The sequence below is a fragment of the Melanerpes formicivorus genome, unplaced genomic scaffold (genome assembly GCF_026170545.1).
Source record: "Melanerpes formicivorus ecotype bairdi unplaced genomic scaffold, bMelFor1.0.p_v2 SCAF_399, whole genome shotgun sequence".
NCBI lineage: Eukaryota > Metazoa > Chordata > Aves > Piciformes > Picidae > Melanerpes > Melanerpes formicivorus.
This window is the reverse complement of record NW_027142751.1, coordinates 5,985-27,781: the sequence shown is the minus strand read 5'-3', so window position 1 is coordinate 27,781 and position 21,797 is coordinate 5,985. Positions and strand designations below refer to the sequence as shown.

Sequence of the window (21,797 nt, the reverse complement as noted above, 5' to 3'; positions counted from 1 at the left end):
GGAACTGGCTGAGCCTTGGGGTCCCTTCCAGCCCTGACTGATTCTATGATGCTGTGACACTATGTTTGCCCTCTCTTTGTGCTGCCTTCCTCTTCTCCTGCCCTGGAACATCTCCCTGCCCATCTGGAGCACCTTGCTGTGTGAAGAGGCAACTCCTTGTCCCTCCCACCCCTGCCCTCTCCTGCTGCCTGTGGTGTGAGAGGAGAGGTCTCTCTCTCCCTCTGCCCTTCAGAGACCCCTTGGATTGTGTGGCTTGGAGAAGACCTCCAAGCTCAACCCAACCCCTCCCTGGCCACCAAACCCTGGCCACAAGTGCCATGGCCACAGCGGGCTGGGACCCCTCCAGGGGTGGGATGGGGACTCCACCAGCACCTCCTTGGGCAGCCTGGGCCAGGCCCTGACCACCCTGGCAGGGCACAGATTGTTCCTCATGGCCAAGCTGAGCCTCCCCTGGCACAAGTCCAGGCCAATGCTACCACCCTGGGGGGGCAAAACCTCCTTCCCTTGGCTGTGCTCTGAGCTGGGAGCTGCCTTGGTGCTGGGGGCTGCGTGGTGCTCTGGGACACCTGGCTGCTGGTGGTCAGCCTGGGCAGGACTTCATCTGCCTGCTGGCTGCCCTGGCACCCCCCAAGCCCTCTGTGTGCCCTCTCCCCCTAGCTGGGGCTGCACTGATCCAGAGGGGACATCAGCTGTGGGCTCAGTTGGCCTTGGCCTCTTCATCCCCCTCCATGCAGAGCCTGCAAGGGGGTCAGGAGGGGGACCCAGGGCTGTGTGGGGTCCCTCCTGCTGCTCACAGCCTTCCCCTGTGGGTGTGGGAGCCTGCTGCTGCCTCCCCTCTGCTGGCTGCCAGCATCCTGCCCGGGGGCTCAGCACCCTGCCCAGGTCCCAGCATCCTGCCCGGGGTCCCAGCATCCTCCCCAGGGGCTCAGCACCCTGCCCAGGTCCCAGCACCCTGCCCGGGGTCCCAGCATCCTGCCCAGGTCTCAGCATCCTGCCCAGGTCCCAGCATCCTGCCCAGGTCTCAGCATCCTGCCCAGGTCCCAGCACCCTGCCCAGGTCTCAGCATCCTGCCAAGGTCCCAGCATCCAGCCCGGGGTCTCAGCATCCTGCCCGGGGGCTCAGCATCCTGCCCGGGGTCCCAGCATCCTGCCCGGGGGCTCAGCATCCTGCCCGGGGGCTCAGCATCCTGCCCGGGGTCCCAGCATCCTGCCCGGGGGCTCAGCATCCTGCCCAGGTCTCAGCATCCTGCCCAGGTCCCAGCACCCTGCCCAGGTCCCAGCATCCTGCCCGGGGTCCCAGCATCCTGCCCAGGTCTCAGCATCCAGCCCGGGGTCTCAGCATCCTGCCCAGGTCCCAGCATCCTGCCCAGGTCCCAGCATCCTGCCCGGGGGCTCAGTGTCCTGCCCAGGTCCCAGCATCCTGCCCGGGGTCTCAGCATCCTGCCCAGGTCCCAGCATCCAGCCCGGGGTCTCAGCATCCTGCCCAGGTCCCAGCATCCTGCCCAGGTCCCAGCATCCTGCCCGGGGGCTCAGTGTCCTGCCCAGGTCCCAGCATCCTGCCCGGGGGCTCAGTGTCCTGCCCAGGTCCCAGCATCCTGCCCGGGGTCTCAGCATCCTGCCCAGGTCCCAGCATCCAGCCCGGGGTCTCAGCATCCTGCCCAGGTCCCAGCACCCTGCCCGGGGTCCCAGCGTCCTGCCCAGAGCTGCCCGTGGCCGTGGCTCCCCGTTTCCCCCCCTCCCTTGCCCGGGTTCCCCCCGTGCTGCAGCCTGGCAGTGGTACGGTCGGGGTCCTCCCTCCAGCGCAGCTGCTGCGTGGATGTTGCTAGAAGCTGAAGGCATCAACCGAGGCTGCAGCAGGAGGCTGCTGAGCTTGCAGCCGGCCCCCCTCGCCAAAAACATCCCTAAGAGAGGGGTCTGAGGGGCCCTGGGGAGGAGGTTGGTGCTCAGCTACGGCCCTGTGCCTCCTGCTGCCGCTGGCAGGGGCCCCCAGCATCCTTACCAGGAGCCATGACCCAGGGGAAGGTAGGTTGGGGGCTGGGGGGAGGGGGTTCCCGCCCCCCACTCGTGGAACTATTGCACCTGTGGAGGGGCTTAGGGGTGGGGAGTGGGTTGCAGGAAGGCACCGAAGGACCAAAGGCAGCTGCTGGGGGCGGGGAGGAAGGCTAAGGGGGGGAGGGAAGGGGGCAGCTGGGTACCGACGGCACAGCCCTGCCCCAGGCAATGGGGGTGGAAGAGGAGGAGGAGTATGAGGATGGAGAGGCTGGGGGCTGCTTCTCCTGGGCGTCTTGGAGCCCTGGCTGCTTCCTCCTCACCATGCTGGGGGCCAGGGAGCTCGGGGGTGGGGGGTGGGGGTGTGGTGGTGTCTGAGCTTCCCCATCCATACCCCCAGCAGCAGTCGGCATTTGCCCTCAGCATCTCCTTCCTGCTCCAGGGACCTCTGGAGTCTGGGGGTCCCCAATGCTCTGGGACCAAGGGGCTGTGGAGTCTGGGGGTCCCCAGTGCTGTGAGAGCAGGCAGGGAGAGCAACTGCCAGCAGGTGCAGCATCGCCATGGAGATGCTGCTGGAGCCTCCCTCAGCCCTCCTGCAGCTCCCTGGCTGGGATCCTGCAGCTCCCTGGCTGGGATCCTGCAGCTCAGGATCCTTCAGCTCAGGATCCTGCAGCCCCCAAGGGCTCTGTGGGGAGGGCCAGGCTGAGTGCCATGGCTGGCAGCTGGCAGAGCTCTGCTGCTGCAGCTCTGTGCCCCTGCCTCTGCTTCCAGGGCTCTCTTCCACCTGCAGGAGCTCCTCACAGCCTCTCTGCTGCCTGCTGCTTCCTCCTGAACTCTTTGTGCTTCCAGCCTTGCATCCCTGTGGTCCTTGGGGATGGCAGCTCTGTGACCCCTGTGATTCCTGTGATCCCTGTGACCCCTGGGGATGTCATGACTGTGATCCTGTGGTGCCTGGCACCTCTGCTGGCAGCCAGGGCAGGATGCCAGGCTCAGAATGTTCCCCCCCAGGTGCCAAGGAGCTGGGAGCTCACCTGGGTCAGGTTCCCTTGGCCATGCTCTGAGCTGGGAACTGAACCTCCCCTCCCCCACCCCCCCCCCTCCACAGCCCTGGGTCGCCAACTCCGCTTTGGTGCTGTGGGCTGGGGGCCCCTGGCTGCTGGCAGGACCTTACCTGGGTGCTGGCTGCCCTGGGACCCCTCCAGACCCTCCTTGTGCCCGCCCCCCCCCCCCCCCCCCCCCCACGGTGGGGCTGCAGAGCTCCTCCCTTGGCAGCAAGGGCAGGATGCCAGGCTCGGAATGTGCCCCCCCCACGGGCGACAAAGGGCTGGGAGGTGACCTGGATCATGTTCCCAGGGAGCAGCAAGTTCTCAGGTGGCCTCCTGGCTGAGGCCCCTGGGACCCTGTGGCCCTCAGCTGCATCCTCGAGTTACAGAGAGCAGAGAGGCTGAGCCTCCAGAAGGGCTCAGAGGAGTCAGCCAAAGGCAACAGCCTGGGGGGGCCAGGGAGGGGGCAAAGCAGAGAGGACTCCTGGGGGCCAGGAGAAGCTCCCCCAGCTGCAGGGGGGGATGGGGGGGCTCAGGGTCCTCTGCTCTTCCAGGGGAAGCTCAGCCAGAAGCAGGCTGGGAGGCAGAGGAGGTTTGGATGCTCCCCAGAGCACCACAGGAGCCTGGGGGGCACCTTGGAGGGCCCAGGGTGAGCTGGGACCCCTCCTCCCCCCACGGGGGCTCTGCTTGGTTGGCCCTGAAGAGGCTGAGGGTTTGCTCAGCCGGCTCTGCTGCTCCTCCCTGGGGCTGCAGGGCTGAGGCTGCTGCCAGCTGGGGGCTGCCCATGCAGGGGAGGGAGGAGACCCCCAGCGCTGTGTCCATCCCCTGCCTGCCTTCCCCCTTCCCCTTCCTCCTCCGGCTCCAGCCCAACCTTGCTCCTCCCTGCCTCTCTCTGCAGCTCTCTGTGAACAGCCAAGCCCCCAGCCCAGCCCCCAGCCCTCTGCTGCTCCTCCCTGGGGCTGCAGGGCTGAGGCTGCTGCCAGCTGGGGGCTGCCTATGCAGGGGAAGGAGGGGACCCCCAGCGCTGTGTCCATCCCCTGCCTGCCTTCCCCCTTCCCCTTCCTCTGCTGGCTCCAGCCCAACCTTGCTCCTCCCTGCCTCTCTCTGCAGCTCTCTGTGAACAGCAAAGCCCCCAGCGGCGAAGGGCGAGGGGAGAAGAAGGACAATGCCCCAGCAGCCCCTCCCACCTACGAGGAGGCCACGGCAGGAGGAGGGATGAAGGCTGCTGCTTGCCCTCCTCCCCCCTCGGTCCCACTTCATCCCAGCTGGGCTTATGTCGACCCCAGTAAGTCCTCCTGGGGCTGCCCCCAGGGCCAGCCCCTTGCAGGGGGTGAGGGGTGGGAGGGGGGCAGAGGTTGGTTCCCCACCCCAGGCTCAGGGAGAAGAGTGGAGCCAGGGAGGTGCTGCTCAGGATGCTCCGTGGTGGAGCTCACCCCTGGAAGCCCTGCAGGGCCAAGTGCTGCCAGCCTGCTGCCTCCCAGAGCTGGGATGGAGCTCAGTGCCCTGCCCCCTGCCCCCTGCCCTGCTCCCCAGGGCCAGATCCTCTCTGCCAGCTCCCTGCCACCTCCCCGTGCTGGGCACAGCCCTGGAGCAGTGCTCCTGGCTCTGCCCCCCCCAGCCTCCAGCATTCAAAGGAGCTCAGCCAGGGGGGCAGCAGCCTCCTGCAGAGCAGCCCTGAGGAGAGAAGGGTCTGGGCTCAGTGTGGGGAGAGGTCCTGCTGCTGGAAGCAGAGGGAAAGAAAGGGCAGGGGTCAGGGAGCCAGGGAATGAGTTGGGCTGGAAGAGAGCTTGGAGCTGGAGTCCAACTCTTCTCTGACTCTGAGGCTGGGGCTGAGCCCTCAGCACCACAGCTGCAGGGCTTGGGAACCCCTGTGGGCCTGGGGACTCCACCAGCACCTCCCTGGGCAGCCTGGGCCAGGCTTGCAGAACCCTTCCAGGGCAGAACTTTCTCCTCAGGGCCAAGCTGAGCCTGCCCTGGGGCAGCCTGAGGCCATCTCCTCTGGTCCTGGCCCTTGGCCGCACAGCCCAACGCCCCCTGGCCCCAGGCTCCCCTCAGGCACTTGCAGGGAGCCAGGAGGTCTCCCCTCAGCCTCCTCTCCTCCAGCCTCAACCCCCCCCAGCTCCCTCAGCTGCTCCTCCCCAGCCCTCTCCCCCAGCCCCTTCCCCAGCTCCCTTGCCCTTCCCTGGCCCTGCTGCAGCCCTCAAAGTCCTCCTGGCCCTGAGGAGCCCAAGGCTGCCCCCAGGCTGCCCCCAGGCTGCCCCAAGGCTGCCAGCTGTGGCCCCTCCGGTGCCACAGGAGGGTGGTGAGAGCCTGGCCCAGGCTGCCCAGGGAGGCTGTGGCTGCCTCCTGCCTGGGGGTGCTGAGGGCCAGGCTAGATGAGGCCCTGAGCAGCTGAGCCTGGCTGAGAGGAGTCCCTGGGCATGCTGGGGGGGGTTGGGGGTGGGATGGAGGAGGTGAGCTCTGGGGTCCCTTGCAGGCTGAGCCTCTCTGTGCCCCTGCTGCAGGCTCCAGCCCCAGCTATGGCAGTGGAGGCTACCCAGGGGACAGAGAGCTGCTGACCACCTTCAGCTGGGACGACAGCAGCGTGCGGAGGGTCTTCATTAGGAAGGTAAGGGGCAGGGGGCTGAGGGCTCTGCCTCCCCCTCACAGCCCTTGGAAGGCTTCCTGCTGCAAGGGGCTCTGCTGGGCTGCTCCTCTCTGGGCCACTGGGGTGGGCTGAAAATCCTCCCCCTAACCCTAACCTCCTAACCCTAACCCTGACCCTAACCCTGACCCTAACCCTGACCCAGCCTGCCCAGGTCCCTCTGCAGAGCCCTTCTGCCCTCCACCAGCTCCACTCCTGCCCCCAGCTCGGTGCCCTCTGCAAGCTCACTGCTGATGGCCTCCATCCCCTCCTCCAGATCATCAGTGAAGATATTGATCAGGATTTGGGGGCCCAGCACTGTTCCCTGGGGTCTGCACCACCCTTGAGGGAGAGTCCCACAAGCCTCCCTTAGCAGAGGGCAGGAGGAGCACAGCTCAGATGGAAGGGACCTGCAGTGCTCACCAAGCCCAAGTGGCTTTGCTGCTGCCCAGCTCTGCTGGGGGGGAAAGCAGAGACCTCCAGAGCATCACTGCAGCTGCAGAGGACCCCAGGCTCATCCAGCCCAACCAGCAGCCAACCCTGCCCAGGCTGGGGCTGAGCCCCTGGCCCTCAGCACCACAGCTGCAGGGCTTGGGAACACTGAGCCCTGGGGGGCACCACTGGTGCCTGGCCCCCAGCTTCAAGGCACAGCCTAACCCCCCCCAGAGTCACCCAGGGCTGCCTCTCTCTGCAGGTCTATGCCATCCTGCTCGTCCAGCTCTTGGTCACTGTGGTCATTGTGGCTTTCTTCACCTTCTGGTAGGTCTCCATGGGGCAGTGGTGGTCACTTTGTCCTCTCTGTGTCCCCCCCCCGGGCCCTGGGGCAGTTGTCTGTCCCATGCCTGAGGTCTTCCCCAGCTTCTCCGAGGCTGAGGGAGGCTGAGGGAGGTCATTCAGCACTGCTGCTTCCCTCCCCCACAGCTCCTGGGGATGGAGCATCATCCCCCCCGGGTGCTGCCACCAGCCAAGGGGGCCTGGAGGTAAGCCAGGCCCTGCTGGGGTCTGATGGCCTTCAGCTTCCAGCCCCCAACCCCCTCTGGTGCTCAGCAGTGGCCACCTCCAGCTCAGGGCACCAGGGCTGTTGGCCTTGTGCAGCTCCTGCTGGCTCCAGGGGGAAGGATGGAGCAGTGTGAGCCTGAGGAGCTCAGCTCCTGCATCACCCCTTGGAGAGTCACTGAGTGCTGAGGCTGGAAGGGACCTCTGGAGCTCCCCCAGCCCCAACCCCCCCAGCCCCAGCAGGGCAGCCCCAGCAGCCTGCCCAGGGGCACAGTGCCCAGGGGGGGCTGGAAGCTCTCCACAGCCTCCCTGGGCAGCTCCAGGCCTCCAGCAGCCTCCCCCCAAACTGCTTTCTCCTCCTGCCCTCCACTCTCTGCCCCTGGCCCCTTGGGCTGCCCCTGGGCACCACTCAGCAGCTGCCAGCCCCAGCCCCTTGCCCCCCCCCAGCTCCTTCAGCTCTTGCTGAGCATTGCTCAGAGACCCTCTGGGGCTGCTCTGCTGCAGGCTCTCAGCCCCAGGGCTCTCAGCCTCTGCTCCTCCCAGAGCTGCTCCAGGCCCCTCAGCAGCTTCCCAGCCCCCCCTGGCCTCTCTCCAGCCCTTCCCTGGCCCTCTGCAGCTGGGGAGCCCAGGGCTGGCCCCAGGCCTCCTCCAGCTGTGGCCTCCCTGGGGCAGAGCAGAGGGGCAGCAGAACCTCCCTTGCCCTGCTGGCCACACTCCTCTGGCTGCCCCCAGGACCCCCTTGGGGCCTCCTTGGCCACCAGGACACCTTGCTGGCTCCTGCTGACCTTGGTGGCCACCAGAAGGCAGTGGCCATGCCCTGAGCAGGCCCAGGTGGGGAAGTGCTGTGGGCTGGGTTGGGTTTCCTTGCAGCTGAGCAGGCTCCTGGGCAGGTCCAGCTGTGGGCTTGGTGTCCCCTGCCCCAGGTGCTGCCACCTGGGCTTTGGTGGCAGGGGCAATGCAGCAGCAGGCTGTGAAGTGCCTGAGCTGCTCCTTGCTGCCTGCTGATCAGCTGCCACCTTCTGTCTTGCAGTGAGCCAGTCAAGGGCTACATCCAGACCCACTCTGCCTGGTACTGGGCTTCCTAGTGAGTACCTTTGGTCTTCTTCTCTCTGGCCAGCTCCAGCAGCCCTGGGCCACCTTGCAAGCCAGGAGGTGCTGCAAGGGCAGGGCTAGGGGAGCTGGGGGGGTGGTGGTGTTGGGATTCTGAGGTCAGAGATCATAGGATCAGAGAATCATTAAGGTTGCCAAAGGCCTTCAGGATCCTGGAGTCCAGGCTGGGAGGTCACAGACCACAGCTCACAGAATCCTTATTGCTGGCCAGGACCTTTTGGGATCATTGAGTCCCAAACCAGAGGTCAGAGCTCACTGAGCCCCAGCCTGGGTTGGCTTGGAAGGGAGCTCAGGGCTCAGCCAGCTCCAAGCCCCTGCCCTGCCCAGGGACACCTCCACCAGCCCAAGGTTGCTCAGGGCCTCATCCAGCCTGGCCCTGAGCACCTCCAGGGATGAGCAGACCCCCCCTGGACAGCCCCTTCCAGCTCCTCAGCAACCTCAGAGAGCTTCTTCCTGAGGTCCACCCTGCAGTGAGGGGCTGGTGGGGTTCTCCTGGGGGGGTTGGGAGGCTTCTGGCCATCTCTAAGTGGGGCTCCCATGCTTGGAGCTGCTCCTGGAGCTGCTCTTGGAGGCCAGAAGCTTGGCTGCTGCCAAGCCTGGAGCCACAAGGAGGGGTGGTGGTGGTGGTGCCAGGATGCCACTGGTGTTAGTGCTGCTCATCAGCAGGCAGAGCTGAGGTGCAGCTGGCAGTGAGGAAGGCTGCCTGGGGTTGGCTTCAGGGAGCTCACCCCCAGCTCAGGAGGTGTTTGCAGGCCTGGGGCTGAGGCAGCAGTTGCATAACTGCCCCAAACCAAACCCAAACAGCAGCCCCAAGAGAGCTGCCAGGGAAGGGAGCTGCCCCCAGCTGGCCTCCTGCACCCCCGAGGAGGACCTTGGGCACCTCCCTGGGCAGCTGGGCAGGCAGCAGGGCCTGGCAGGGAGGCAATCCTAAGCTCTGCTCATGGACCCTGGGGTCCAGAGAGGCCTGGAAGGGTTTGGGGTGGAAGGGACCCCACAGAGGTCATCCAGTGCAAGCCCCTGCAGGCAGCAGGGACACCTCCAGCCAGGGCAGGCTGCTCAGGCCCTCATCCAGCCTGGCCCTGAGCACCTCCAGGGATGGAGCCTCAGCCACAGCCTCCCTGAGCAGCCTGCTCCAGGCTCTCCCCAGCCTCACTTCCTCCTCTCCGCTCTCAATCTCTCCTCTCCCAGCTCCAATCCATCTCCCCTCACCCTGCCCCTCCCAGCCCTCATCCCAAGTCCCTCCCCAGCTCTCCTGGAGCCTCTTCAGCTGCTGGCAGCTGCTCTGAGCTCTCCCTGCAGCCTTCTCTTCCCCAGGCTCCACAGCCCCAACCCTCCCAGCCTGGCCCCACAGGGGAGGCTCTGCAGCCTCTGCTCCTCTTGGTGACCTCCTCTGGAGCCTCTCCAGCAGCTCCAGGTGCTCCCTGTGCTGGGGGTCCCAGGGCTGGGGGCAGTGCTGCAGGGGAGTTCTCCCCAGGGCAGGACAGGGTGATGAGGTCTCCCCTCAGCCTCCTCTCCTCCAGCCTCAACCCCCCCCAGCTCCCTCAGCTGCTCCTCCCCAGCCCTCTCCCCCAAACCCTTCCCCAGCTCCCTTTGCCCTTCCCTGGCCCTGCTGCAGCCCTCAAAGTCCTCCTAGCCCTGAGGAGCCCAAGGCTGCCCCCAGGCTGCCCCCAGGCTGCCAGCTGTGCCCCCCCAGTGCCCAGCCCGGGGGCACCATCCCTGCCCTGCTGCTGCTGCCCACAGCACTGCTGCTCCAGCCCAGGCTGCTGGTGGCCTCCTTGCCCCCTGGGCACCCCCTGGCCCCTCTCCAGCTGCTGACACCAGCCCCTCCCCAGCTCCTTTTCCCTGCTGGGGCAGCTCCCAGCCCCTCTGCCCCCAGGATGGACAACTGCAGCCCTCTGCTCCCTCCATGGTTGTTTTCCATCTCCTCAGCTGTGTCCCCTGCAGCCTTCCTGCTGGCCCTGCAGGAGAGCAGGGCTGAGGTTTATCTCCTGAGCACCCAGCATGGCCCCTGGGTGGTTTTGGTCACGTCCTCCCTGCAGCAGGAAGGTCCTTTTGGCTATCAGGCAGCCATCAGCATGCTTGGAAGCTGCTTTCCACCCTCAGGGGCTGGCTGAGAGCAGGTTCCCACCGTGCCAGCCCCCATCAGCAGGGTGGAAAAACACCAGGGCTGCCTGACAGCCAGGCCAGGAGGAGAGCATCCCTCAGCTCTGGAGGGTTTGGCTTTGCTGAAGGCTCAGGTTCAGGGAGGTAAGGAAGGGCCTTGGGGAGCTGGGCATGGCCAGAACAAGAGCAGGGCAGGCTTGGGGCTGCCAGCTGGGAGCTGAGCTCCTTCCCCAGGCAGGGACAGAGCCATGGAGCCCTGCCCTGCCCTGCCCTGCACACCAGGCTGGCCCCAGGCAGCAGAGCTGCCCAGGCTGGAGTCATGGAGCCATGGAATGGGCTTGGGGTGGAAGGGAGCTCAGAGCTCAGCCAGCTCCAAACCCCTGCCCTGCCCTGGGACCCCTACCCCCATCCCAGGCTGCTCAGGGCCTCATCCAGCCTGGCCCTGAGCATCCCCAGGGAGGGCTCAGCCACAGCCTCCCTGGGCAGCCTGCTCCAGGCACTCCCCAGCCTCACTTCCTCCTCTCCACTCTCAGTCTCTCCTCTCCCAGCTCCAATCCATCTCCCCTCACCCTGCCCCTCCCAGCCCTCATCCCAAGTCCCTCCCCAGCTCTCCTGGAGCCTCTTCAGCTGCTGGCAGCTGCTCTGAGCTCTCCCTGCAGCCTTCTCTTCCAGCCCCAACCCTCCCAGCCTGCCCCACAGGGGAGGCTCTGCAGCCTCTGCTCCTCTTGGTGGCCTCCTCTGGAGCCTCTCCAGCAGCTCCAGGTCCTCCCTGTGCTGGGGGTCCCAGGGCTGGGGGCAGTGCTGCAGGGGAGGGCAGAGCAGAGCAGAGGGCAGAGTCCCCTCCCTGTGCTGCTGCTCTGCCTCCTGCTGCTGCAGCCCAGCTCAGGGTTGGTTCAAGGGATCAGTTTCCTCCCCTGGCACAGATCTGCTGCTTGGCCTCCCTCAAGTCAGCCTTGGGCAGCCTGGATCAGTCTTGGCTGAAGCTCCAGCAGGATGCCTTGAGCCCAGCAAGCCAGGAAGGGTCTGGAAGTGTATTAGAAGCCTCTGAATGCAAGTGAGGAGAGCCTGGCACAGGATGCCCAGGGAGGCTGTGGCTGAGCCCTCCCTGGGGGTGCTCAGGGCCAGGCTGGATGAGGCCCTGAGCAGCCTGGGCAGGGGGAGTGGTCCCTGGGCAGGGGCTTGGAGTTGGCTGAGCTCTGAGCTCCCTTCCAACCCCAAACCCCTTCCATGGATCCCTGGGTCTCTGAGCTCTCCCTGGTGCCCCTCAGCCAGTCCCTCCAGCTGCTCCCTGCCAGACCTGCCCCAGGCCACAGACAGCTCTCAAGGTGACCTGGACCCAGCAGGTCCCTTCCAGCCCAGGCAGGTTGATGACCTCTGAGGTTCCTTTGCAACCCAAACCCATTCCAGGACTCTGTGACTCTATTCAGGCTCTCAGGTGGAGCCTTTTGTCCTGCACCACCACAAAGTGCTTTGGGTTCTCCTCCCTGAACCATTCTTCTTCTCCTCTTTCTTTCAGTGCTGTCTTCTTCGTCACCTACTTGATCCTTGCCTGCTGCTCTGGACCCAGGTAAGGTCTTCTTGGCTCTGAACCAGCCCCATCAGATGAAGGCCCCAGGTCTTCCCTCTCTATGACATGAGGGCCCCAGGAGTCCTCCTCTTGTGCTGACTGTGACCAGCCCTGGTGCAGAGGTGGGGATGGGACCCTCCTGAGGCAGTGACTGAGCAATGGAGGTGCTCAGGCTTGGCCCAGTTGCAGGGAGCCTCCATCCCTCACCCATGGAACTGTTGGGGTTGGAGAAGCCCTCTGAGACCATCCAGCCCAAGCTCCCCATGGGCACCAAACCATGGCCCCAGCTGCCATGGCCACAGGGTTCCTGAGCACTAAACACCTGGAGTCATTCCAGAGCCCCCCTGGAGAGCCTCCTGTGCAGCCTGCTCTTGGGACCCCACCTGGGGCTGGGGGGTTGGAGGGGAGGACCTCCAGAAGGCCACCAGGACTCCCAACCCCTCCCATGCTGGGAGTCTGGGATGGAGACTCAGATGGCAGCTGGGAGGGAAGCTGAGCTGCAGCTCCAAGCTCTCCTCCCTTGCATCTGCAGGGCAGGGACCTCCTGGCTCCCTGGGCACTGCTGTAGGGGGACGCAGGATGTGTGAGGTCTTGGGCCAGGAGCAGCCCAAAGGTGCTCTCAGTGCCAGCATGGAACTTGCTGGAAGGGACCTCAGAGGTGATCAACTTGGCTGGGCTGGAAAGGACCTCAGAGGTCATCAACTTGGCTGGGCTGGAAGGACCTCAGAGGTGATCAACTTGGCTGGGCTGGAAGGGACCTCAGAGGTCATCAACTTGGCTGGGCTGGAAGGGACCTCAGAGGTCATCAACTTGGCTGGGCTGGAAAGGACCTCAGAGGTCATCAACTTGGCTGGGCTGGAAGGGACCTCAGAGGTGATCAACTTGGCTGGGCTGGAAGGGACCTCAGAGGTCATCAACTTGCTTGGGTTGGAAGGACCTCAGAGGTCATCAACTTGCTTGGGCTGGAAGGGACCTGCTGGGTCCAGGTCACCTTGAGAGCTGTCTGTGGCCTGGGGCAGGTCTGGCAGGGAGCAGCTGGAGGGACTGGCTGAGGGGCACCAGGGAGAGCTCAGAGACCCAGGGATCCATGGAAGGGGTTGGGGTTGGAAGGGAGCTCAGAGCTCAGCCAACTCCAAGCCCCTGCCCAGGGACCCCTCCCCCTGCCCAGGCTGCTCAGGGCCTCATCCAGCCTGGCCCTGAGCACCTCCAGGGAGGGGGCAGCCACAGCCTCCCTGGGCAGCCTGTTGCAGCCTCTCAGCTGCAGCCTTGCAGCCTCCCTGCAGAGATCTCCTGGCCCAGCTCAGGCTCCTGAGCTGCAGCTCCCTGCCCCAGGCTCAGCAGCTGCTCTTTCCCTGCAGGAGATACTTCCCATGGAACCTGATCCTGCTCAGCATCTTTGTGAGTACCACATCTGGACAGCAGCACATCTGGAGAGCTGCTGGCCTGCCCCTGCAAGCCAACCTGGCCCCAAGCAGCAGAGGTGCCCAGGCTGGGCTCAGGGAGTCATGGGATGGGTGGGAAAGGGAGCTCAAGGCTCAGCCAGCTCCAAGCCCCTGCCAAGCCCAGGGACACCTCCCCCAGCCCAGGCTGCTCAGGGCCTCATCCAGCCTGACCCTGAGCACCCCCAGGGAGGGAGCAGCCACAGCCTCCAGTTCCAGCTGCAGGCACCTTGGCCTTGAGGGTCCCAGCTGGTTGTGAGCTCAGCCCTGGGGACACTGCCAGGGCTCCTCCAAGCTCTGGAAGGTGAAGGTCAGGGGGATGGATGGAGGCAGGCTGTGGAGTTTGGGCCTCTGGAGCCCTGTGGGAGGGAGGCTGGGGGGAGCTGGGAGTGCTGCAGGCTGCCTCCTGCCCTCCTCCTCACCCTGCCCTGGGGCCAGCAATCACCGGGGGGAGCAGCAACTATGCCAACAATGAGCTGCTCTGCAGCAGCCCTTGGAGGATTCCCTGCCCCTTATCACCACAGCTGAAATGTTTGAGCTGCTCTCTGCCTCTCCCTGGGCCATGAATGCAGCAGCAATGTGGCTCATGTGGTTCTCTCTCTCCCTCCCAGACTCTCTCCATGGCTTATCTCACTGGGATGCTCTCCAGGTAGGCTGAGGCTGTGCTCCCTGGATGGCTTCTGGGGCTGCAGAGCAATTCCCCTCCCAGTTCCAATCCATCTCCCCTCACCCTGCCCCTCCCAGCCCTCATCCCAAGTCCCTCCCCAGCTCTCCTGGAGCCTCTTCAGCTGCTGGCAGCTGCTCTGAGCTCTCCCTGCAGCCTTCTCTTCCCCAGCATCCACAGCCTCCACAGCCCCAACCCTCCCAGCCTGCCCCACAGGGGAGGCTCTGCAGCCTCTGCTCCTCTTGGTGGCCTCCTCTGGAGCCTCTCCAGCAGCTCCAGGTCCTCCCTGTGCTGGGGGTCCCAGGGCTGGGGGCAGTGCTGCAGGGGAGGGCAGAGCAGAGCAGAGGGCAGAGTCCCCTCCCTGTGCTGCTGCTCTGCCTCCTGCTGCTGCAGCCCAGCTCAGGGTTGGCTTCTGGGCTGCCAGTGACCACTGCTGGCTCCTGGGGACTCTGTCACCCACTGCCACCCCCAAGGCCTTCCCCTGCAGGCTGCCCCCAGCCCCCTCCTCCCCCAGCCTGGCTCTGTGCTGCCACTGCCCTGCCCCAGCTGCAGGAACCTTGCCCTTGGCCCTGCTGAGCTTCCTGAGCCTGGCTTGGGGCCACCTCTGCAGCCTGCTCAGCTCCCTCTGGATGGATCCCTCCCTTCCCTCCAGCATCCCAACCCCTCCCCAGCTTGGGGCCAGCTGCAGACCTGCTCAGGAGGCCTCAGCCCTCCTGCCCATGGCAGCAGCAGAGGGCTCCCAGAGCTCTGGGGCCAGTGGCCAGCCCTGGGGGAGTCCTCTGGCCCCAGCTGCCTGTGGGCAGTGCTGAGGGAGGCTCTGCTGCTCCCTTTGCAGCTACTACAACACCAAGTCAGTGCTGCTGTGCCTGGGGATCACAGCCCTGGTCTGCCTCTCTGTCTCCATCTTCAGCTTCCAGAGCAAGGTTTGTGCTGAGGGAGCCCCCTGGGAGCAGGGCACTGCCAGGGCTGGGAGCCAGCAGCTCAGAGGGCTGCAGGGGCAGGATGGATGCAGAGCAAGCTGGGGGATGCTGGGGGGGGGGGAGGGTAAGGGGGAGGGGGAGGCTGCAGAAGAGCTGCAGAGCTGCTGGGGTCAGGGATTCATGGACTGGGTTGGCTTGGGAGGGACCTCAAAGCTCACCCAGCTCCAAGCCCATGGAGCAGAGCCCAACTCCCCCCCTGGCTCCAGGCTCCTCTCAGGCACTTGCAGGCAGCCAGGAGCTCTCCCCTCAGCCTCCTCTCCTCCAGCCTCAACCCCCTCAGCTGCTCCTCCCCAGCCCTCTCCCCCAGCCCCTTCCCCAGCTTTGTCTCCAGTGCTGAGACCTCCACCACCCCCTGGGCAGCCTGGGCCAGGGTTCCACCAGCCTCAAAGCAAAGAGCTTCATGGATTGGGGTTGGGTTGGAAGGGAGCTCAGAGCTCAGCCAGCTCCAAGCCCCTGCCCAGGGACCCCTCCCCCTGCCCAGGCTGCTCAGGGCCTCATCCAGCCTGGCCCTGAGCACCCCCAGGGAGGGCTCAGCCACAGCCTCTCTGTGCCAGGCACAGCCAAGCTCCTGGGAGAGCTCCTGGCATGGAGAGCTCCTCCTGGCCTGGAGCTGTCCTCCTGCCCAGGATGCTGCAGGCCTCATCCAGCCTGGCCTGGGGCAGCTGCAGGGAGGAGAACTTCCCTGGGCCACCTCCTCCAGAGCCTCAGCACCCTCAGAGTGAAGAACTTCCTCATCCAGCCTGGCTCTGAGCAGCTCCAGGGAGGGCTCAGCCATAGCCTCCCTGGGCAGCCTGTGCCAGGCTCTGCCCCACTGCCCCCTTCTGACCTCCTGCTCTTCCCCTCCACAGTTTGACTTCACCTCCTACCAGGGAGTGCTCTTTGTGATGCTCATGGTGCTGCTCTTCGGTGGCATCATCCTGGCTGTGCTTCTGCCCTACCAATATGTGAGTAGCAACCCCCTGCCCCCCCTGCCTCCCCCCTGCCTCCAACCTGCCCCCCCTGCCTCCCCCCTTCCCCCCTTGCCTCCCCTCCTGCCCCCCCTGCCTCCCCCTTGCCCCCAAGCCTGCAGCTGGTCAGCCTCAAGTGGGCAAACTCCAGGGCTTGACTGCAGGGGGTTGGGTGGGGGTGTCCCAAATCCACCTCTGAGAAGCTCCAAGAGGAAGAGAGAGCCAGAGCCAGGTGGCTGCTGCCTGCTGCTGGCTCCAGGCTTCCACCAGCCTCAAAGCAAAGGACTTCACACACTGGGGCTGGGTTGGAAGGGAGCTCAGAGCTCACCAGCTCCAAGCCTCTGCCCTGCCCAGGGACATCTCTCCCCAGCCCAGGCTGCTCAGGGCCTCATCCAGCCTGGCCTGGACCCCCTCAGCCAAAGTCTCTCTGCAGCCTCCCTGCAGGATCCCTTCAGGCAGCTCTGAGCTCCCCCTGGAGCCTTCTCCCCTGCAGGCTGCACAGCCCCAGCTCCCTCAGCCTGGGCTCCCAGCAGAGCTGCCCCAGCCCTGGCAGCCTCTCTGTGGCCTCCTCTGGGCTCTCTCCAGCAGCTCTGTGTCCTCCTGGGGACCCCAGAGCAGGACCAGGGACCCCAGAGCTGGGCCAGGGACCCCAGAGCTGGGCCAGGGACCCCAGAGCTGGGCCAGGGACCCCAGAGCTTGGTCCTTTCCAGCCAGGCCATCCCATTTGAAGTCCCCCCTGGGCTATCAGAAGACCTTCCCCAAGCTGTGCTCTCCACAGCAGATCCAAGGCCTGCTCTGTGCCAGGTCCTCAGCAGCCTGAGTGTTGGATTTGTTTCCTGCAGGTCCCCTGGCTCCAGGCCATCTATGCCCTGCTGGGAGCCATCATCTTCACCATGGTAAGGGAGGGCTGGGGGTGGGAGAGACCTTGGTGTGGGTGAGAGGCACCAGGAGACCTTGGGGAGGGTGAGAGGCACCAGGAGACCTTGGGGAGGGTGAGAGGCACCAGGAGACCCTGGGGAGGGTGAGAGGCACCAAGTGACCTTGGGGAGGGTGAGAGGCACCAGGAGACCCTGGGGAGGGTGAGAGGCACCAAGTGACCTTGGGCAGAGTGAGAGGCACCAGGAGACCCTGGGGAGGGTGAGAGGCACCAAGTGACCTTGGGGAGGGTGAGAGGCACCAGGAGACCCTGGGGAGGGTGAGAGGCACCAAGTGACCTTGGGCAGAGTGAGAGGCACCAAGAGACCTTGGGGAGGGTGAGAGGCACCAAGAGACCTTGGGGAGGGTGAGAGGCACCAGGAGACCCTGGGGAGGGTGAGAGGCACCAAGTGACCTTGGGCAGAGTGAGAGGCACCAAGAGACCTCGGGGAGGGTGAGAGGCACCAGGAGACCCTGGGCAGAGTGAGAGGCACCAAGAGACCTTGGGGAGGGTGAGAGGCACCAAGAGACCTCGGGGAGGGTGAGAGGCACCAGGAGACCTCGGGGAGGGTGAGAGGCACCAGGAGACCTCGGGGAGGGTGAGAGGCACCAGGAGACCTTGGGGAGGGTGAGAGGCACCAAGAGACCTTGGGGAGGGTGAGAGGCACCAAGAGACCTTGGGGAGGGTGAGAGGCACCAAGAGACCTTGGGGAGGGTGAGAGGCACCAAGAGACCTTGGTGTGGCCTCAAGGAGCTTTAGGAAGATTTATTGCAGGCATGCAGAGCCCTGAGCCTGGGCAGCTGCCCCAGGGGAAGCTGCAGGGCTTTGATTCACTGCTTTGAGTGCTCCTCAGCAGCTCTTCCTGAGAGCCTCTGCCCACAGCAAGTCCTGGCAGTGCCCTGCCTGCCCCTGAGCTGTGGGACCTGTCAGGGTGGATGCTTAGCAGGAGCTTGAAGAGGGGGTCAGGGGGAGGGCTGCCCAGTGGGGATGTTGTGGGGCTGGCATTGCTCAACTGCTGCCTTTTATGAGCTGTAAAAGTCGTCTGCAGGGTGCTGGGGCTGCTCCTGCTGTGATTCATGGCACAAGGAGGCTAAAACAGCTCCTAATTGCCCCATGAACCTCTGTCAGAACCTCAGCTGGGCCTGGCCCTTGTGCCAGCCTTGTGTCAGCTCAGCCTGGCAAAGGCTGAGAGCTTATTTATGACCAGGAAGGGGCCAAATGCCAGCAGGGCCCAGGGGAAGCTGTCCCTGCCAGCCCCTGAAGAGCTCCAGGCCAAGGTGTCTGTCATGGGCTGGGCTGGGAGAGGCAGGAAAGGTGAGGTGGGAGAGAAGCTCAGAGGTCATCAACTTGCTTGGGCTGGAAGGACCTCAGAGGTCATCAACTTGCTTGGGTTGGAAGGGACCTCAGAGGTCATCAACTTGCTTGGGTTGGAAGGGACCTCAGAGGTCATCAACTTGCCTGGGCTGGAAGGACCTCAGAGGTCATCAACTTGCTTGGGTTGGAAGGACCTCAGAGGTCATCAACTTGCTTGGGTTGGAAGGGACCTGCTGGGTCCAGGTCACCTTGAGAGCTGTCTGTGGCCTGGGGCAGGTCTGGCAGGGAGCAGCTGGAGGGACTGGCTGAGGGGCACCAGGGAGAGCTCAGAGACCCAGGGATCCATGGAAGGGGTTTGGGGTTGGAAGGGAGCTCAGAGCTCAGCCAACTCCAAGCCCCTGCCCAGGGACCCCTCCCCCTGCCCAGGCTGCTCAGGGCCTCATCCAGCCTGGCCCTGAGCACCCCCAGGGAGGGCTCAGCCACAGCCTCTCTGTGCCAGGCTCTGCCCAGCCTCACTCTGGGATGGGTGAAGCAAGGAGGAACCTTGGCTAAGGTCCTGCAGGAAGCAGTCCTGGAGCACTGCTTGGCCTCAGGGGGAGCTGAGGGCAGTGGAGAGCTGCAGCTTGCCCTGCTCTGAGCTGCTCCAAGCTGCTTGAGGCACAGCCAGGGAGGCTGCTTGGTTGTTGGGGGCACATCCAAGCTCCTGGAGAGGTCCTGGCATGGAGATGCCCTCCTGGCATGGAGAGCTCCTCCTGGCATGGAGAGCTCCTCCTGGCATGGAGATGTCCTCCTGGCATGGAGAGCTCCTCCTGGCATGGAGAGCTCCTCCTGGCATGGAGATGCTCTCCTGGCATGGAGATGTCCTCCTGGCATGGAGATGCTCTCCTGGCATGGAGAGCTCCTCCTAGCTGCTTGTCCCAGCCCTGTCTCACCGAGCTGCTTCCTCTCTCCTGGCAGTTCCTGGCCCTGGACACCCAGCTGCTGCTGGGCAGCCGCCGCTGCTCCCTGAGCCCCGAGGAGTACATCTTCGGAGCCCTCAACATCTACCTGGACATCATCTACATCTTCTCCTTCTTCCTCCAGTTCCTTGGCTCCAGCCAGGAGTGAGGGAGCCCAGCAGGCTGCCAGCTCCTCCCTGCTGCCCATGGGGACAGATAGAAGATGAAGATGAGGAAGAAGAGGAAGGGGGGGGAAGAAACCCAACCAAAAGCAAAGGGTTCCGAGAACCCAAGCAGCCCAACCCCAACCTCGCTGCCCCCAGCCCAGCCCCTGGGGTCCCTCTGCAGCTTTGGCCATTTGCTTGGCAGCCCCTGGGAGGCAGGAGGCAGCCTGCAGGACTCGGGGGCTGCCTCCTCTGCTGCCTCTCCTCCTGCTGAGCCCAGCCCCGAGCCCGGCAGGCAGCAGCCCAAGGCCCTTCCCACTCCCAGGGCCTGGCAGAGCTGCCCGGAGCCAGGCACAGCCTGGGCTGGGGGAGGCCTGGGGGCAGCTCTGCACAGGGGAAGGAGGGGACAGGGGAGGAGACCAGGGAATTCTGCTGGGAGAAAGGAATTCTGCTGGGAAAGTAGGGAATTCTGCTGGGAGAATAGGGAATTCTGCTGGGAGAATAGGGAATTCTGCTGGGAAAGAAGGGAATTCTGCTTGGGAAGAAGGGAATTCTGCTGGGAAAGTAGGGAATTCTGCTTGGGAAGAAGGGAATTCTGCTTGGAAAGTAGGGAATTCTGGGAAAGAAGGGAATTCTGCTTGGGAAGAAGGGAATTCTGCTGGGAAAGTAGGGAATTCTGCTTGGGAAGAAGGGAATTCTGCTTGGAAAGTAGGGACTTCTGCTGGGAGAGCAGGGAATTCTGCCAGGAGAACAGGGAATTCTGTTTGGAAGTAGGGAATTCTGCTTGGGGAGAAGGGAATTCTGCTGGGAGAGTAGGGAATTCTGCCAGGAGAACAGGGAATTCTGCTGACAGAGTAGGGAATTCTGCTTGGGGAGAAGGGAATTCTGCTTGGAGAGAAGGGAATTCTGTTTGGAAGTAGGGAATTCTGCTGGCAGAGTAGGGAATTCTGCTTGGGGAGAAGGGAATTCTGCTGGGAGAGCAGGGAATTCTGCCAGGATCCTGGCAGCAGAAGCAGCTGAAGAAAAGGAAGAGGCTGAGGGAAAGCCTTGTGCCCTTCTGTCTCTCTCCTGCATCCATCTGGAGCCTCCAGGCCTCTGCAGAGAGGGATCCTGAGAGTGGGAGCAGGCAGGTTGGATGTCCCAGCACTCCACAGCCCTCCAGGCACCTGCTGGGAACCTGCTGACCGCTTGGAGGTCATTCCCAATGCTCCTGCAGGAAGAGTTCTCCTCTGCCCCTTGCCCCTGGCCGTGGGGCTGAGCAGGTCCTGGCTTCTCTGCCCTGAGTGGGAGCAGAGGCAGCAGCAGCTCTGGGCTCAGCTCCACAGCCAGGGGGACAGCAGAGCCCTTCCCCTGGGAGAGCTGAGGGCCCATGGAAGGGTTGGGCATAGGGTCATGGAATGGGTTTAGCTTGGAGGGGAGCTCAGAGCTCAGCCAGCTCCAAGCCCCTGCCATGCCCAGGGACACCTCCCACCAGCCCAGCTTGCTCAGGGCCTCATCCAGCCTGGCCCTGGGCACCTCCAGGAAGGAGAGGAGGCAGCCACAGCCTCCCTGGGTAGCCTGGGCCAGGCTCTCAGCAGCCTCCTGATGAAGAACTTCTCCCTCAGCTCCACTCCAACCCTGCTCTGCCTCAGCTCCAAACCATTCCCCCTGGGACTGGCTCAGACCCCCTCAGCCAAAGTCTCTCTGCAGCCTTCCTGCAGGATCCTTTCAGGCTCTGGAGGCAGCTCTGAGGTCAAGTAGGGCTAGAAGGACCCAAGGATAGAAGATCAATGGTCCCAGGTGGTTACTGCCAAGAGGCTGAGGTCAGATTGAACTCCTGCTGCCCATCAGCTCCTCCTCCTGCTGCCCACCTCCTCCTCCTGCTGCCCACCTCCTCTTCCTGCTGCCCACCTCCTCTTCCTGCTGCCCACCTCCTCTTCCTGCTGCCCACCACCTCCTGCTGCCCACCACCTCCTGCTGCCCACCACCTCCTCCTCCTGCTGCCCACCACCTCCTGCTGCCCATCAGCTCCTCCTCCTGCTGCCCACCACCTCCTGCTGCCCACCACCTCCTGCTGCCCACCACCTCCTCTTCCTGCTGCCCACCTCCTCTTCCTGCTGCCCACCACCTCTTCCTGCTGCCCTCCTCCTCCTGCTGCCCTCCTCCTCCTGCTGCCCTCCTCCTCCTGCTGCCCACCTCCTCCTGCTGCCCACCTCCACCTGCTGCCCACCTCCACCTGCTGCCCACCACCTCCTGCTGCCCACCACCACCTCCTGCTGCCCACCACCTCTTCCTGCTGCCCACCACCTCCTGCTGCCCACCACCACCTGCTCCCCACCACCTCCTGCTGCCCATCAGCTCCTCTTCCTGCTGCCCACCACCTCCTGCTGCCCACCTCCACCTGCTGCCCACCTCCTCCTCCTGCCCACCACCACCTGCTCCCCACCACCTCCTGCTGCCCACCAGCTCCTCCTCCTGCTGCCCACCAGCTCCTCCTCCTGCTGCCCACCTCCTCTTCCTGCTGCCCACCTCCTCTTCCTGCTGCCCACCTCCTCTTCCTGCTGCCCACCACCTCCTGCTGCCCACCACCTCCTGCTGCCCACCTCCACCTGCTGCCCACCACCTCCTGCTGCCCACCTCCACCTGCTGCCCACCTCCACCTGCTGCCCACCACCTCCTGCTGCCCACCTCCTCTTCCTGCTGCCCACCTCCTCTTCCTGCTGCCCACCTCCTCTTCCTGCTGCCCACCTCCTCTTCCTGCTGCCCACCTCCTCCTCCTGCTGCCCACCTCCTCCTGCTGCCCACCTCCTCCTGCTGCCCACCTCCTCCTGCTGCCCATCACCACTTGCTCCCCATCACCTCCTGCTGACCACCACCACCTCCTCCTGCTGCTCTCTCCCAGCTTTCCCTGCCCCCCTCCCCCTGCCCAGAGGTGGCTGTCACCCTGAGCCCTGGGTGCATGTGAGGTCTCTGGTAACTTTCCACCTGCCCCCTGCCCACATTCCCCTCGTTGGGGGGGCGCTGGC

At 64.7% G+C, this 21,797-nt stretch overlaps 1 protein-coding gene across 1 annotated transcript; it reads left to right on the top strand.

The window, feature by feature from the left end:
- The first annotated feature begins 1,837 nt into the window (after positions 1-1,837).
- Positions 1,838-20,598, top strand: FAIM2 (Fas apoptotic inhibitory molecule 2). Its single transcript, XM_068170457.1, has 12 exons — positions 1,838-2,021; positions 4,142-4,316; positions 5,536-5,639; positions 6,349-6,413; positions 7,681-7,734; positions 11,380-11,430; positions 12,789-12,828; positions 13,481-13,518; positions 14,369-14,456; positions 15,362-15,457; positions 16,303-16,356; positions 18,648-20,598. The coding sequence occupies exons 1-12, from the start codon at positions 2,007-2,009 to the stop codon at positions 18,795-18,797; spliced, it is 930 nt and encodes a 309-aa protein (XP_068026558.1). The 5' UTR covers positions 1,838-2,006; the 3' UTR covers positions 18,798-20,598.
- Positions 20,599-21,797: the final 1,199 nt, after the last annotated feature.